This window comes from Buteo buteo, chromosome 3 (genome assembly GCF_964188355.1).
Source record: "Buteo buteo chromosome 3, bButBut1.hap1.1, whole genome shotgun sequence".
Taxonomy (NCBI): Eukaryota; Metazoa; Chordata; class Aves; order Accipitriformes; family Accipitridae; genus Buteo; species Buteo buteo.
The window spans coordinates 69759216-69777518 of NC_134173.1; the positions used below are offsets into that span (position 1 = coordinate 69759216).

Here is an 18303-nt window from a genome sequence, read left to right on the forward strand (position 1 = left end):
AGAGAAAACAATGAATTTTAAATAAAAGTTTTCCAGGACATTGACAAAATACACTCCAATGTTACTTTTCACTGAGAAGTTCATTAAACAGATTATCTGGTGTTGTGCACAGTAACAGGAGAATGGACCAGTGACCTGAGAGATCACAGCTACTCCCATGTTCCTGTGAACACAGGATAAAATACGGGATGGAATCAATCAACTGGAGATAATAGATCATGAAGATCTAACAGCTGGGCTTCCAAAAATTACACGTTTTACTCAAAAAGGAGCAGATACGAAGGAAAGCATTAAAGAAATGGAAAGAATAAGCAGGTAGACAGCTGCAGGTATATCACAAAACAGTGGGGGAACCTGCATTTCAGAGAAGTATTCAACCATTATTTTAAGACTCAAATTCATACCATGCTGTTCAGGAGATGAAGCCATTCTCCTTCAGGCAGTGCCTGCTCAAAGCAGACACCTGCCAGCTTCATGCAGAGAGAAGGAGTTATTTTCCAAAGCATTATTTTAGCCCAGCAAGGGACCGGCAGTCCAGTGACAGTATACAATCAAAACAGATTATAGGGAAAATCACAGATAAAGGGAATTCCTCAGTAGCTTTTTTCTTGAGTGATAGGTATGAGCACTCAGTCTTTTATGTCATACCACTTCACTTCTAAAAGATTATGGATTCATAAGTAATAGTATGGTGTATTTTAACCTCATTCAGGTGTTTTTTTTACATCTCTGATAAAGCTCCTGCATTGGCTACTTCTACCTAAAAAAAATAAATGATCATGTGGTGTTGAAAATGTATAACTACAGGGAAAAGACAGCACTGACAGCTCTAGGCCCAGACACAAGTCATCCCACCATGCACCTCCCCAGACATGGAGGGGTCCCCGCCTGGGCCACGCCACTGCTGGGCCTCTCGGGGGCTGTTTTGGGAGGCAAGCGCGCCCCTGTGCTCTGCTTGGTGAAATAAAATGGGGTGTTATTACCAGGGAAGAGGGAAACCAGATAATCCAGCCAGGTGAGGAGAGCAAGGGAGGCGTAAGGGGAGAGGGGCTGCGAAGGGGTGTGGGAGCGGCGGAGAAGGGGGGCAAGTGTGGGGAGGGGGAACGTGGTGCCCAGGGAGCGGGGCACGTCCTGGAGAGGAGGGAAAGGGCCCCGGCGAGGGGAGGAAAGCGGCTCTCAGCGACACTCACTCCGCACCATGGCCGCCCTCAGGTTCCCGCCGCCGCCGCCGCCGCCATTACGGGACGCCGCCGCGCTGCCGTGGCAACGGGGCCGGGCGGGGCGGCGGCGGCGGCGGCGGCGGCGGCTCCGGGCGCTGCTGTGGGCCGGCTCCGCTCCCGCCGCGGCTTCGCCGTCAGGCCTTCGGTCAGGTTTTGTGCTTTTTGTGTACCCGTTTTGACGCGTCCTTATGCCAGAGCAGCCAGCAGCGCTTGTGTGCCAGCCCAAGCAGCAAAACGGCTTTTGTATAATCCAGAAGTAAGTTTTCTGTTACTCCGGCTGCTCCTGACCCCTTTCTTTGGCTGGTCAGTCATATATGAAATGCTTCTTCCTCAGGCATATGTCTTCCGTCTGTCCTTTGTATGATAGTTTTGTCCTCCTCCTGCATATTCATCAACTAGTTTGCCTAATGCATTTTGGGCTGGAAGCATGTTCTCTGTTGTCTATGGAAGCGGCCTGTTCCTGTGATTCATAGAATCATAGAATCATTTAGGTTGGAAAAGACCTTTAAGATCAAGTCCAAACGTTAACCTAGCACTGCCAAGTCCACCACTAAACCACGTCCCTAAGCACCACATCTACAGGTTTTTTAAACACCTCCAGGGATGGTGACTCCACCACTTCCCTGGGCAGCCTGTTCCAATGCTTGACAAGCCTTTTGGTGAAGAAATTTTTCCTAATATCCAACCTAAACCTTCCCTGGCGCAACTTGAGGCCATTTCCTCTTGTGCTACCACATTTTACTTGGGAAAGGGGACTGACCCCCACCTCACTACAACCCCCTTTCAGACAGTTGTAGAGAGCGATAAGGTCTCCCCTCAGCCTCCTTTTCTCCAGACTAAACAGCCCCAGTTCCCTCAGCCGCTCCTCATCAGACTTGTGCTCCAGGCCCCTCACCAGCTCGGTTGCCCTTCTCTGGACACGCTCCAGCACCTCCATGTCTTTCCTGTAGTGAGGGGCCCAAAAACTGAACACAGGACTCGAGGTGCGGCCTCACCAGTGCCCAGTACAGGGGAACAACCACCTCCCTGCTCCTGCTGGCCACACTATTTCTGATACAGGCCAGGATGCCGTTGGCTCACATTTAGCCCTCTGTCAACCAAGACCCCCACGTCCTTTCGAGGGCATTTCCTCATAGAGAATGCTCCTGTCCTCCACCTTTTACCTGGGAGATTCTCCCAGCAGGTCACCTCATTAAAATACCTCTTACCACTATATTTAACTCTTAGATCACGTCAAACTGTAGCCTGAAATTTGTTGTGCTGTGGACATTGATATTATGCCCTCCTGCACGTTTCTGTGGACTCTCTCCTGCCATTACCGTACTATAACTTCACCCTCGGTGATATTACCTTCTAACAAAGCTCGTGAGTAAGAGTTATGTCTGGAGGCCTCAGGCAGCAGCTCAGACAGCTACAGAAATTCTCATGTCTGACATTTTCTATTTTGCAGTTAACATAATGATGTAGCATTGCTTCACATACTTAACTAAACAGGTTCTCAACAAGCAAAGTTATGGCACACTAAACCTCAAAGAAACTGGATGGGACTACACGTTTCAAGACATCACTAATGAGCTTTATGGAGTCCATCTAATCCTGACCTGCTGACCACCAGTTTGAGTTCAGCCTGATTCAGCAGTGGAGAAGTAGTCCAACATAGTGTACATTTGATCACATGATAAGCTGGCGTTTTTTTCATACTTGGATTTAAATTCTTATTTTCTTCTTGGTAAGTTCATGTATCCTGTTCATTGCCATGTCATGCCTTGATCACAACCTTGTAACAGACCTCATCAATGACTCCAAAACTTCAGTTACAGAACACGAACTGGCACAATTGTCACCAGATCAAAGTGGAAACATTAGGAAATTCAGTATGTATGTAATACCTCTTTGCTAACACAGGTCTTCATTGAACTAAAGGTCTAATCGAACCTAAAGGTCATCTTCTACTAACAGGAAATTCACATATAAGTTTAAATAAGACTGTAGGATTTTTTTAAAATGATCAAATTAATTTATTAAGTAATTTACCTCTGATGTAATACATGGAACTCCCCACGGCCACTCTGCAACTTTCTAATTGTATTGTTATTTAAAGGATAGGAGAAAGGAGGTGTCATTGAGTTAAAACCACTAGGTTTTGTGGAGATAATGAGGCACAAAGGAGCAGAATTAGCTAATGCACTTTAGTTTAACTCCCTAGTACTTGTCCTGGTCTGTTTGACTGGGTAAGTAATAAATCCACGCTGATGATGTTCACGCAGCTGGTTGGACGGCACCACTGTGTGGCCCAAGGCCACTCCACAGAGCCACAAAGATTAAAGAAGGGACACGGGCAAGACCTTCCATTACCTAACCATTTATTTCATATTAAGTTGCAGGCCCCATCAAATAATGACTTTATAGCTGCACCTTTTCCTAGGACTATTAATTTTTTACTTCAAAGCATAGTTCATAATCAAGTAATCAATTTCAAGAAGAAAAAAACAGTCGTGTTCTTGTTGTGTCCAGTATTTTAAATGCTATGCAAGTCTACATTGTATTGCACAGAAATACTTATATTATATTGTTATGTGAAAAACATAAGGGTTTTCCATCCATTTTGCAGAGATTCTATATGATAGATCTGATGAAAGAAAAATAAAATCTGCAATTAATTAAACTGCCATATACTAAGGTGTGGTGAGTTGACCTTGGCTAGCTGCCAGGTGCCCACCCAGCCGCTCTCTCACTCCCCCTCCTCAACAGGATGGGGGGGAAAATACAATAAAAAGCTTATAGGTCAAGATAAGGACAGGGAGGTCATTCACCAATTGACGTCACAGGCAAAACAGACTCAACTTGGGGAAATTAATTTAATTTTTTACCAATTAAACAGAGTAGGATAATGAAAAATAAGACCAAACCTCAAAACACCTTCTCTCCACCCCTCCCTTCTTCCCAGGCTCAACTTCACTCCGAAGTCTTGTACCTGTATGTCTTGATTTAAACCACAGTTTGTTACAATGAGTATATTTGTAGGCTCTGATTTGCCAAATTTAGTTAAGCTGTAGGACTACTTGTTTGAGCAGGTAACTTCTCACCTGTGATGAGCATAAAAGAGGTATTCTCTGTATACCAGTGACTGAAAAGATCTCAGAGTGTGTTTGTCTTCCTCTTGTGAAGGGATGGCTTTGTTTATGACTCAGGGCTAAACTATTCAGGTAGTCAGAAAGCAGTACTTTGGAGCATGCACTTGCAACATACTAGTCCTAACCTGGTGGCCTAGCACACATGGGGCAATGCTAGATGTTGAAGTGGGATAATCACACTGGTTTCTCACCCTTCTTAAAACTGCAGGCTCTTCGGAATGAGGCTTATAATCCATGGCCTTGATTTTATTGAGAATAATGGCATAGTGACAAAGTGTATCATACCATTCTTGAGTACCCAAGGTGTTGTGCTAAGACCCTTGGATGCTCAAAACTCAGACTATCATTGCAATGCGGCTCTCCAGGTTGTGCCTTGTTGTTTCTAACTTCCAATATACTCAATTCAAAGGCTAAGAGGTCTGCCAGATAATCTTGTTGCCCTTGGGATACATTGAACTCCTGAACCCTGACACAGTTTCAGAAACAAACAATATCCTTTTGAACTTCACTTTCACCATGTAAAAATTCAGATAAGCCCAAATGGTTTTATTCTTAGCAGATTTTTAGTTTTTACACACTTAGAAGAATTTTCTGCTGTGTAAAAAGCGAAAGAATGATAATTCATAAATCCAGCACATACACACATGCTTGCAGCATGGAGGCCTATGTGTGAGCTGCTCTTACAATATGCTTCATGCAACAAAATGTTTGCAGCCTTTACAACAGCAACACAATATACATATACAAAATTTGATGTAACCTGCAGGTAGTGTTGTACAACTTCTCAAGAGACTTTTTCATTAATTTATTTTCAAATGCAATTCTAAATTTTATAGATATATACACATTGACCTTATTGTGTTCATTATTTTCATGCACTTATTTTTCACTCAAATTATGTACTAAGAGCTTCAAGCAGCACAAACCCGAATTCTTAGAATGAAGCAATCAGTGTACATGACAGAGATAATGTAATAAGCCACATTACAAACAGGAGAATGGAGTTGAGAAAGAAGAAAAAGGGTTCCATCTGGAATGCCTTCCCTGAAGATATTCACTTGACTGCTTTAATACACTGTGAGTTTATTTGTTAAATGTGTAAAACAATGCAATATAAAATGTATTTCTATGTCATGACAAAAATAAGATTTATAGCATTATTATTACAGTGCATCAGAAGTATTTTGAATATGCGTTCACTCCATCCGTATATACTCAGGTAAGGTGCTACAGCCCTAGCAAATTGATGTCCATGGACAAATCTTAGCTGTTAAAATGCTGCAGGTCAGAGTCTTAGCTGGTGGAAATCAGCTGATTGATACCTACTCAGAGTCTTTCTCTGTCTATATGTCTTTCTATTTATTTCCTATTAAATTGTTTTTATTGGTTTTGTTGTTGTTGTTACTATCATTATTATTATTATTAAATTCTGTGGTGGTAACAGTTACTTAGTAACTGTAACAAAATGAGGCTTTCATGTTCACTCCAAAGTACCAATAAATCCTCTCCCAATGAGGAGGACATAAGCTCACAAATAACAAATTCATTGGAATATATGTAATTCCCAATAATCAGCTTCATTATTGGCAACACCCTCAAATTCAGGAAGAAATGCAAACAGGAACAACTTTACTGATATGTAAATGCCAGGGATAATTGGGGGGGGGGGAAAGCAGCATGAAAAACTGTACATAAGGTATAATATAAAATATTAAAATGTAAGGAGTTTTGCTCAGTGTGTATTAAAATATACGAAGATGTTTACAAAACACTGCAGCTAATTTACAAAAAAATACACCAAGTAGCAGATTCTGCAGAACTGGACTAAATGACCACACCTGTATTCTGTACCAGTGTGGTTTACTCCATATCATTGAACTAAAAAATGTTAATCTTTTATGGTTTGACTTCTATGAGTAATGCTTTCAGGATAAATACAAAACAGACTTGCTCGCAGACTAGGAACATTATAAGCTAAGGGATGCCATAAATATTATCGTCATGCTTACTACTGTTCCCTTCAACACGAACATTCACACTATTAAGCACTATGTGATATATTCTCAAGAATGACCCTGAAATTCAGCTGAACACAGCAAGAAATAAGAGAGTATAAGACAAGGTGTAATGATTAAAAAAAAAAAAATAACGAAAGGTATGAGATAATGCACAGGGGCTTATAAATCTGTACCTCGAAATTCTTCTTTGATTCTCTTTTTCTAAATAAGGTGCTATACTAAACTGGAGTAAGAATTTAATCACTGGGGACAGTGATTCTGTTGTCCTCTCTGTAGATGTGTCAGTTAATCATTAATCAACAAGTGGTTTTACTTTGCTACAGTTACATTTCACAATTATCCTAGGCTTGACACTCTGGTTAACAGAAGCTGCAAAGGCTAATTACCTCTGAATGTCTGGATTTAAACATGCAGGTTAGAATGTGTTTTCTTCAGTTTTTCATCAGACAGATTCTGACTTCAATTTTTAATCCAACAGAATCGAACATACTATTGTGCCTCTTTTCAAAGAAACAATACAAGGTTTGCTGTTATGTCCATTGGAATATATGGAAGGCAACTGCCAAAGCCAACCATTCTGGTACCTGAATAGAACTTTGTTAATTCAACATTAATGAATATCACAGAAGGCAGATCTTAAGAGATCCCAAGCATCTTATTTTTAGCCCTTGAACTCGAATTGTCAAATTGTCCCAGAACTTACCTGTCTCCAGATCAGAACAATTCTAATTTACAGTTTATATTTATTCAGACAGATTATAGGAATTCATTTTAGACAAAATTTTTGGCAAGCTGAATCAACTTTTTCTTCACTAGTTTACTGTGAACTAACTAGTTTACAATGAACTCAGGTTTTTCTAGTTTTCAGCATAATCGCTTTGATGACTGCAGGGTAATTGCAGTCTTAGACTTCTCCCTCAGTATAGAATTTCATTTTCCAGGTTATTCTTCTAGGAGATTATTTAACACTAAAGATTTTTATAATCCTTTAGCTAGTGCATTTAGTAAAGGACCTGTTATAACTTGCAATGAAGTAGGTAACACAAAATATTTATAGGTATTACACAATGGTATTTAGTCTCAGTTGTCGCCATAGTTAAAGTAAATAGAAGCAGAATTATTTAATACTGACAAAATTATTCAAGTGTATTAGCTACAAGTATATATAAGGATGAGTATTATAACTACTATTATAGTTACATAATACATCAATTTTATGAAGAAGAACATTCTATTGTCACCATTTATTGAAACTATAAAACCTGGTCTTATTACATCAGATGGTCTGTCTTCATCTAAAGTCAATTTAATGCACTGGGCAAAAGTAAATTTTTATGCAAAATTGGGAATTTGGGTGACATTTCCCTCTTTGAGCTCTTAATGCTGAGCTATTGATGCTTATCTTCAAAATACAACCAGCATATATTTACCCTTTGAAAGAGAAATGTACATTTTAACTTAATTTCAAGTACCCTTTTCCTCATTGCATCACTTGTTGGGATTTTTGAAGCTAGAAATACAGCTATAACCTGCTTGAGCTTAGCTTAGATGCAGAGTTGGACAGACAGTGGTGTTTCAGTTTTGTTGATTCTTTCTTCCACCAGAACCTTTCATTTGTGCTCTTTTGCTGCAGTTTTCAAATCCCTGTCATTATGCCTACCAGCTGATTGTACTCCATCCGCAGACCTAGCCCTTCCACAGGCAGCATTTCATGTCTGATTTACCAGCTGGGGCTGCGCTAGCATTGCTTTTAGCAACACCAGGGGACAAGCAGAATAGAAGCAGCAGTAGTTACGAATGATTTGGTGGGCAATACCATCCTCACACATTATCATCATTTTGTTGCATGGGAAGATGAAATCCATGCTGTCCTAGCTAAACTGGCATACAGGGAGATATTTTAAGAAGCAGATTATTAAAAGCTTGGAGTCACAAGATAACAGTTTGTGGTTACCCACAGGTTTTTATGTGTAGTTTAGTCTCTGTTGTAGCAAAGATCCAAGCTGAAAAATAGGGCTCACTGTTTCCAAAGTGAAGTTAATACCTGCAGGTCTTGTACTTTTGTACATGAATCCAGGTACTTCAGATTCGTCGCTGCTTCTCCACATCCTGATTCCTGGTTTTCTGAAGAGTGCTTCCCTTCCAGTAGTATTTCTGTCTTCGTTTTTTCTCTTTTCTTAATGCTCAGCATAAAGGCCAAAAGGCAGTGCACACAAGTGATACAGTAAAGCTTCTGAAATACATTGCTACAAGTACTCAGCCACTATCCATATCCATTATCTTTGACAGCATGTTGTTACAATAAATTAATATCTAAAATATGGGAAGACATTGAGTTTTTTATTAAAAACTGATTTAGTGGGGATTACAAAACACTTTTTACCATCAGTTTGTTATCAAAATGCTTGTAGGACCCCATGCCTACATAGGACCTCATTGGCAGACTAGAGGTACAGCAATTGTTTCACACAACTGCTTTCAGATAGTCACCAAGAAGTATGGCCTCACTCACAGTTTGACCAGAATAAAAATAAAGCTAAAATGAATTGTATTTTGAAGGAAGAATACTAACACTGCTGTTATTTTTTTCCACAGGCGCATGTGTAATGATGGCCATAAGGAGGTATCCAGTAGTTTGATGCTGAAAAGCTGAGGAAAACAAATTTGAGGAGGAAGAAAAATGAAAACTCATTTTGAAATACACAGAAGTAACTACGCTGCTTTTAAGTTTTTATGAAAGGCAAGAGACAAGCTTGTTTTGAAATGCTGGAGGTCCTGCCTCGCAGTAACCTGTGCCAGTCTGTATTTAGTTTCTTCCTGCTAGGCAACAAGTCCCAAGTTCTCCACTCCATCCTGTAGTAGCTGCTTTGGTGAATATTGATAGTGGCTTTCAAAATCAGAGTCAGCTTTTAAGCTCTGATGTGGCAGCCCTTACATAAACAGTTCCACTGACTTAAGTGCCATGTCTAGTGTCCACTGCTTAGCACACTGGATGAGTAAGATGTATTTTTCATCATAGGCTTTAGTAAGTCTGCAAAGTGATCAAATGCCTGCATACCATTCTAAAATGCTATGTTCTCAGGATGAACATCCTCTTTCTGAGAGCTGACTGAAAGCTTTTCCAGGTTGCGTCTGCAGCTGTGCAGATGCCTTCAGATCTCAGAAGCTGAACTACACTCATCCAGCGAACTGATGAACATTGCTGTTTCATTCATGCTATAAGGAACACAAACCTGGGCACAGCTCCACTTAGTTCCTTCTTTTAATTTTTATCTTTTCAAAGTAAGGACATAAAGGAAATAATGGAACCAGGACTGGGATGGGCAGCTCCAAGTACAAATAAATCAGTGCTGTGGTTTTAAGGGTTCTGAGCTGCACCAAGACTTAGAAATCTTTAGATAAACAGAAACTAGAGACTGAGGATAAGGCTTGACTGAAAAAGAATAGGGAAAAGAAGAATCTGTGTTTTCCACATATTCTGGACTGATACATGTTGATGCTGCTTCACTCCTTCAGTGGAATGGTACCAAGTTAGAGCAGTACAGCACCTGGCCCTACTATTCAGTTTAAACTTGGAAAAAGAAAGACTTGCTTTGCCCATTACTGAAAAACATGTTTTCTCTGGGCTGAAGCTCAGCAGCTGTTTAACAGCTTACACTATTTAGCAACTGTTGTTAAACAATAAAATAATTTTTGATCCAAATAAAATGAAAAAGGAGTTTTAGACAACAAAGTGGAGTAATTGGCAGTGGAAACTGGCAAGGGTACCGCAGCTAAACCTTATTTTAATGAAAAGTCCAGGGAACCTTTCTGGCATGCTTTAACGCTCTTTTGTAATAGGGCTCACCCCAAAATGTAAGGAATTCTTTCTAAACTTAGACATATACTCACCAATTATTCTTTCTTTCCAACTATTTCCTGGGGGAAAAGAAAAAAAGCATACATATTTGTATGTCTTGATTTAAACCACAGTTTGTTATATTTGTAGGCTCTGATTTGCCAAATTTAGTTAAGCTGTAGGACTACTTGTTTGAGCACGTAACTTCTCACCTGTGATGAGCATAAAAGAGGTATTCTCTATATACCAGTGACTGAAAAGATCTCAGAGTGTATTTGTCTTCCTCTTGTGAAGAGATGGCTTTGTTTATGACTCAGGGCTAAACTATTCAGGAAGTCAGAAAGCAGTACTTTGGAGCATGCACTTGCAACATACTAGTCCTAACCTTGTGGCCTTGATTTTACTGAGAATAATGGCATAGTGACAAAGTGTATCATACCATCCTTGAGTACCCAAGGTGTTGTGCTAAGACCCTTGGATGCTCAAAATCTCAGACTATCATTGCAATGCGGCTCTCCAGGTTGTGCCTTGTTGTTTCTAACTTCCAATATACCCAATTCAAAGGCTAAGAGGTCTGCCAGATTGTCTCGTTGCCCTTGGGATACATTGAACTCCTGAACCCTGACACAGTTTCAGAACAAACAATATCCTTTTGAGCTTCACTTTCACCATGTAAAAATTCAGATAAGCCCAAATGTTTTTATTCTTAGCAGATTTTTAGTTTTTACACACTTAGAAGAATTTTCTGCTGTGTAAAATGCAAAAGAACAGTATTTCATAAATCCAGCCTATACATACATGCTTTCAGCATGAAGGCCTATGTATAATCTTGCTCTAAAGATATTATTTGACCTTCTATATGTGTAAGTCTTTTTCTCCATAAGGATTTAGAAGCTACAGCTCTGTGCAAAACTTTGAAATAAAGCAATCTGAAACAGCAACATCAGCACCTTAAATCAACTCCTCAGACTGATTTAATACTTCTTTCCAACACATTTATCAGACTACAGTACAAGCCAAAGGCAAAGCTCTGTCCTGAACCTAACAGTGCATTGGGTTAGTGGGGCCAAGTCACATCAATTCTGCAGTCCTTGGAAGGTGGTGATGTGGCTAGCAGCATAGTTAGATGTTTTTCTTTTTTCCGGTCAAAAATAAAGGCTTGGTTTGGTGGCCTCAGAGTGGACTTCAGTGCAAGGCTTAAAAGCACCCCTCTGGTTTCATAATAAGTTACTCCTTGTTCTGTCTCTGCATCTTCATTCTATGGCATATTAGGTTTATCTTCCTTTTCTGCTAACAAATAGGTGTTACAATATATATATTGCACATTATGAAAAGGCAGTTTTTCGAAATAAACAGAAAGTTTCTATGCATATAGATCAGTAACGGGAAAAGCCAAATCCTCCATCAATAACATCAGATCATGCCTTCTATCTTTTGGCATGAAAACAAGAGAAGGAATCTCTCCTTCCTCTTCCTAGTATAAAATTTTTAAATTCTTCTATTCATCACATGACACTGGAGCCACTTACCAAAACTTAGTTGTTTTGAAAGATGTGTCAAGACTGAAGAAAGATGACACAGCAGCATCTTGGGACAAAAGAACTGTGAAATTTAAATGCAAAATCCTGTAACTGATTGAAGGTTACATTCTGTCCCCATATGCCCACACATTGCTCTTATCAGCATCAATAAGAGCTGTGGATGTACATCCAAGGATGGATTTTGGTCCTTAGATGTGACTTAATAAAATATTGTGTGTTGAGTATAAAGGAAGTCTGTACTTACAAACTAAAATTATCAGCAACAAAGTGGCAGACAATCCTCCCAGAAAATATCTGAGAACATAACAATACCCATAAAGGTTAGAAAAAAACAAGGGATGCATATTGGGTTAACAGAAGTGAAGCCTGGGTGGGAGGAGGAGAGAAGGTTCTTGCAGATGAACCTTCTGAACTCTGGTAGGTGAACTGCAGTTTGAACCATTAAATTACTTAAACTATTGAGGATAATGTCCCAGAAAGACCTCAGCATTCCCAGACTGAGAGAAACACCCATATTGGTCACTTAGAAAAACATGGATCCATTTGGATTCTTCTCAGCCTTTCAAAACCCCTGTCCAAGCACACTTGACAAAGTAGTTTTCATATCTGTGTACATATTTCTTATTTTTGTGCTTATCTATATAGCACATATATTTGCCTGCATCGACTAAAATGTGAAAATATATTTTCACAGTAAGATAGATCTAACTTTGAAAATGGGACCCTTAGTTTATGTTTTATTCATCAGTTGAAATGGAGTAAGCATTAATATCAGAAGCAACAAATAAAAGAAATAAAAATTACCTTGTACATATTGAAATGGTTAAACACATCATCAGTGCAACCATCTGAGAAAGGACATTTCGCACTGTTCTGGATTCTAAAACAAAAATCAGGAAAATAATTTTCATGAGTTTTCAGGAGAGTAAATATATGACAGGAGGTGTTTGCAAAGACCACCTTCAGCCTGTGAGGCCAGTCTCTTCAGTTTCTTTGTAAAAGAATTCGCCTAGAGTGATTCAAAGCGGAAACCTAATTTTCATGCTCTGGGTGTCTCTCAGGAGTCTTTTTCCCCCACGACCATAGAGACACTGTGCCCTCCATGCTCTCAGAAAACAAGCCTTTCTGAATAATTGCCTGTTTCAGTTTTTGTTCCCATGCCCTTTCCTCCATTTTCCCCTTCACTTTTTCTTTTTCCATTTATCGCTGAAAGTAGGAGAGGAAAAGATGTGAGCAGGGAGGAATAAACAAGTAAATTTTGTTATTTTTAGTCAGTCATTTAAAATGTATGTTTAAGGGAATAAATTCTATTCTGCCAGGGGCCATATCAATATTTTTAATATGATTATTTTCAGTTCAGTCTGAAAATGAGGCATATCAGAATAAGAATGTAACATACCCGCGTTGCTCAAAGTCTCTTCATTTGCATTTATCATAAGTGGAGAGCAGGATTTTGAAGCACAAAATGGTTTCTCTGGCTGAAGAAACTTGTCGTCTTTGGTGAGAGAGACTCCATTAGATGACGGAGTTTGCCTTTGTGGCACATGGCTATTATATTCAGAAGAAAAGTCTGAATCGCCTACAAAAAGTGCATACGTAACTGAGATCACACAAAAGAAGATCTTTGAAACTTTGTGTTAATGAATTTGAGGGGGGGGGGAACAGGGAGTTTCTAAATTGTTAAGGGTAGGGAATTGGCAGGTTCGATGTATGCAGGAGAAAATATGCAGAGTACAGACAGAGCTGCATAGAGCGTAACACAATGAAGTTATTAAAACAGCCATGGTGATGACTTTGGATTCAAATTCAGTCTAAAAATTACTTTTTGGCACAAAGGTCTTTGTGGACTCAAACTCTGTTTTAATGCCAGGAGCTCAATTCACCACCTACAATTCTGTTGTTCATCTATCCTTTACCTGCACACCTTGGCAGACAACCCCTGCAAAACCTATAGAAAGAGATACCCAAGTCCCACTAAATATAGACTGTAATGTTGTAGCTTGACTACTTGGTACCTGGTCAGAGCTTACCAATATCACTCTGATTGGCTTCTAGTTTATCACAACCATCAGGCCAAGGATCATCTACATGGGAGGAATCCATATTGTTGAGGACGGTGCTGCTGAGCCATGAAGTGGAGGCACCGAGATTGAACAAGCTGGCAAGAGAGCGACGGATTTTCTTCCTTCGCCTGAATACGCTAGAAAGAAAAGACATGTTGTCAAGGAATAGAGTTAATTATTCTTATTGAGCAGGGATAGAGCTCTGAAGCTTGCGGGACTGACATGAAAGAACCAAGTTCTGGGTGCTGTTCCTAGATCTGTTCTTGACCCTGGGTATGTCACCAATATCAGGGAATGTATTAGCAGCATGCCAATATAGCATGCTGTTGTGATACTGGGTATTGTGATACCAAATGATACTACAGTTATTGGGCTCTGATACTGTTTTGAGTGGTCTCATGCTAGCCATGAGTTTCACCCTACCATATCCCATTTGGTGCAGCCTGAATACACTGTACTTCAACTTTTTTGAACTACATTTTATATACCTTCCTAAACTGATGTTCTTCTGAAATCAAGAGAGATTTTTCCTTAGGGAATAATTCCAGGATCAGGATATATATATATATGTATATACACACTCACTTTTTTCTTATTCCTTATCACGGTAACAATCCATTGGCAAAATAAGCTTTAGCTCTCCTTTTTCTTTACTGCACACAACTCCAATTACAGCAACAACTGTGTACTGAAGAGTTTTTGGGTAGCAAGATTAGGCATGACTGAAAATCAAGTTGTTTCAGTCGCTGCATTCTCTAAACTAAATCAACTGAGATGGTCCCATTAAGAAGCAGTGCTGATCTTATGCCAGGCAAAATGTAGACAGCCACACAGATACCACCAGATAAGTCCAGAGATCAATTCCCAACATTGAGTAAAATCTGCATATAGTCCACTTACCGAACTAAATTCTCTTTATATGTAACACTTGTCTGGGATGGTGTCAGTGTTATGTTGCCCTCTTCATCAGACAGAAAACTGTCTTCTGTCAAAACGTAATAACCATTAGAAAGCAGTCGCCTGCTGCGGCGACACGTGGAAAGGGAGCCTGTCAGAGGATTTGCAGAACAACACTCATAGGCAGGGTCATCGTCCAAAAAGGCACAAGCATAACTGAAAAGGAGAAATGAAACCCTCTAATTTAGTCAATGTCTAGACAGAGCAAACCCGTGATTTAATAATACTAACAATGAATTTACATTACCAGCTGATGGGGGCTGGTAATGACATAGATTGAAAGTATGTGGATATGATGATATTACTTCTAGACTTAGGGGGTTTCAGCCAGCTAGAGTGTGCCTGCATCACGCTTTCCAGAGCTTCAGATTACAGGAGGGCTTCATGCCAGGTGGAGCATTTCATGAACACATGGAGCCATTCAGGAGTGCATGGTATATTTCTGTGGCAGTGCTCTTGGCCAGGCAGCCCTGCCAGATCTACACCTACCTGGAGTCATCAGAGGTATTCCAGTATTTTGCTTTTCTGAGTTACTCTGCATGGTACAAGCCTGCATGCCTCTGAACCAGGCAGGATTTACTTACTTTTTATAACCTAGCCATACTTAATGAAGATTTAAGGATACATGACTTTTAATTCTTACAAATTCTAGAATACCATGCAGTTAGAAGAACATGGGATAAAGTCTACACATGGTGATAACTTCATCCAGCACTGAAATACAATTGACTTCGAGATGAAATATAGCACAGAAAAATATACTCTGTGGTGTTTAAAATAGAAGTGAGTAGTGACAGAGGTGAAAGAACCTAAATGTTGTAGACATTTTACTTAGCTCAAGTAAAATTGGATTTATGGTTAGTCCTTTCTCCTCAACACCTTTGAGTTCCAAGTGGCCATGCAGTAACATCCATGGAAAGAAAGGAAGACACTGGATTGATTCAGTGGCTGACATGGGTTTCAGTAGCAGTTTAGCTATCCCATATGGCATGTCACAGAGGGATACCATAATTTCAGTGGAGGGAAAAGTAGGTGGAACAGAGATACTCCAAACCTTGCAAAGCCGGTGCTTCCAATCTCCACAGTAGTACTTCTTAAATTCCATTAAATTAATACCAGCACTACAATTCTAAGTGGCCCAAAAGGCATTTTACACAATCTCCAACAAAATAAAAATAAAATTAAACAAGCATAAATTTCTTCAATACCTTGGAAAAATACGTTGTGAGAAGCTGCATCTGTGTTCTCCATTAAAAGCTGTTGAACCTGCAGAGGCAAAAGCCAAGTAAGAAGGAGTCCTTATCATATCCACTGACAGCTCAAACAGTTGACAAGTCTTCACTGACAGGTACCTTGTGCATATCAAAAAGATCATAAAAGAAGCTAAAAAAGAAAAGGAAATTAAGGGAGAGATTAAAGGAGACAAAACAGATGAAAGAATGGGGAAAAGACATAGTGTTTACAGGAACCTCACCTCAACCAGGACAACACAAAATCAGAGCCAATCATAATCAGATACTTGTACTCTGCACAGCTTACAACCTTGAGAGAAATAATTATGGACAAAAATGTAATAGCTGCAGTGATTTTAATAGTGTTTTCCCAGAAATCTGCTTCATGCCAAAAATATTACATGTACTGGCCATAGATACAGAGTAGAATGGAATGACCACCATTACCATTACAATATATTTTTCAGATGAAAATTGCAGACATAGCACAACAGACATAGGGATAGTGACAGTGACAAAGATTTGACAACAATATGGTGGCAGGAGACTAAGGAAATAGGATTTGTCTGGATTACCATGGCTTACATCTGCAAAGTGCTGCCAGATGTCCAGCATCTGACAGAATCAATCTTACAAAATATGAGGAATGGCTATCCATAGGGAGAATTTATATCTGTTATTACATGAAAAGAGAAAAGATATGATCTTTCCCTATATTACCTTGCCTCTCCTGAATCTTTAGAGCATCATGCTTACAACACTTAGTAAATGCCCATCATTTACCTACAAGAGGAGACAGGTCTAAGAGAATTCTTTTCCTTATGTTCAGTTGTGAGCTGAGGCAAAGAAAAGGCATGAAGGTCAGTGCTTCCACTTTAGTAATCTTGTTTATCCTCATTTGGAGCTCAGTTGTCAGTCACAGCCTGGGTGTGAAGGCTGACTGAGCCTTGGGAGCAGGCAGGGTCACCAAAGAAGGGAAGTAAAACCTTCCAGGGTGTTTTTTACAAATCTGTCCTATTACCCTACTCCCACACATACTGTTTCTCCTACACTTTGGAAAAAAAACCAACAAACCAACATTTCACATTACCATGAGAAAATTATCCTCTAATCCTGACAAAACAACTTGAGGAGGAGATGACTGGAAGAAACTTGGTGGAGGTACATATGAAGAGATCAAGTAGCATGGGTCAGATTGCTACACAGCAAGTTGTACAAAAAGTGAGAGTGGTGGTGTATTTCATAGGCCGACATGTTGGAGACCTATTTTCTTCATACACAATTAGATTCTGAAAAAACTTATTTTGGGCAAAATCATGATTTTTAATTGCGTAAAAATATTATAGTCAAAACCAAGAAATTCATCCGAACTCTAAAAGAAAATACAAGAAGAACTTGACAGGTGGTTTGTAGATCTGGATATAAACCTGCAAAATCCCAAATCTTATCAGTCAAACAAAATCCCCTCCACAACAGATTTTTTTTAATCAAAAGCTCTGGTGAATGTGCACAAATTTACTTGCTCCTGGTGTCGATGCAACATGTGATGTTCCATACATCTTGAAAAGGACTGTTTCATACACCCTGGGATTACAGGTAATACAGATCATCTGTAAAAGAGTTTAAAAAGAAACAGAAGTATGTTTTATTTTGTCTTGTTTAAAAATTAGGATGTGTAAGATAGTAACATCAACATATATTATTAGTTATAATATATATTCTCGCTGAGACAGAAGTGATTGATTCTAGAGCAAATTTGTTTGAAAAGCGATGCAGAAGTATACCTCAGCATCAATTATACCTACTACAACTCTTTAATAATCTGAGAGTGAAACTTTCCTGCAACTGAAACCCGTAACACAGTTGTATTGCAAGTAATTTTCTCAGTTATGATAACATGAAGTAGCAACCACTAAAAAAGAATAACTTTTCAGAACAGTAGTTTACATATGGGTAGTTCTTTCATTAGAAAGTGTTGACACATATTGATCAAAGTGGCAGAAAAAAACACAGTCCTTCCATTAATAATTTGAATTGTGTCATAAATTTGCAATGTACGTCTATGCAGGATGCTTGCTTATCTGCCACCCTCCACAGAAGTAAAATTTAAGGTAAAACAGATATACATATATATGCATATATACATACATTTATAAAAGAAAGTGAGAGATGTACATATGCAGATATATTACTAGGGAGGCAATGACTTCCTCTCTTTTGAAGAACAGTTACTAAGCAGTTGTAATTTGCTTTCAAACTATTTTAAGTAATGATAATACCAAGATTCTATAAACAGCCAT

The 18303-nt window shown here is 39.3% G+C and overlaps 1 protein-coding gene across 1 annotated transcript in view; it reads right to left on the reverse strand.

Moving 5' to 3' along the window:
- The window catches only part of LOC142029317 (dynein axonemal assembly factor 11-like), a 54867-nt gene that overhangs the window by 35445 nt on the left and 1119 nt on the right, over window positions 1-18303 (reverse strand). Inside the window, exons 2-5 of the mRNA XM_075023975.1 lie at window positions 17523-17613; window positions 15980-16154; window positions 14715-14927; window positions 13782-13951 (exon numbers count right to left, since the gene is read on the reverse strand). Coding sequence (XP_074880076.1) covers window positions 13782-13951; window positions 14715-14927; window positions 15980-16154; window positions 17523-17613 — 649 coding nt within the window. The remainder of the gene's footprint in view (window positions 1-13781; window positions 13952-14714; window positions 14928-15979; window positions 16155-17522; window positions 17614-18303) is intronic.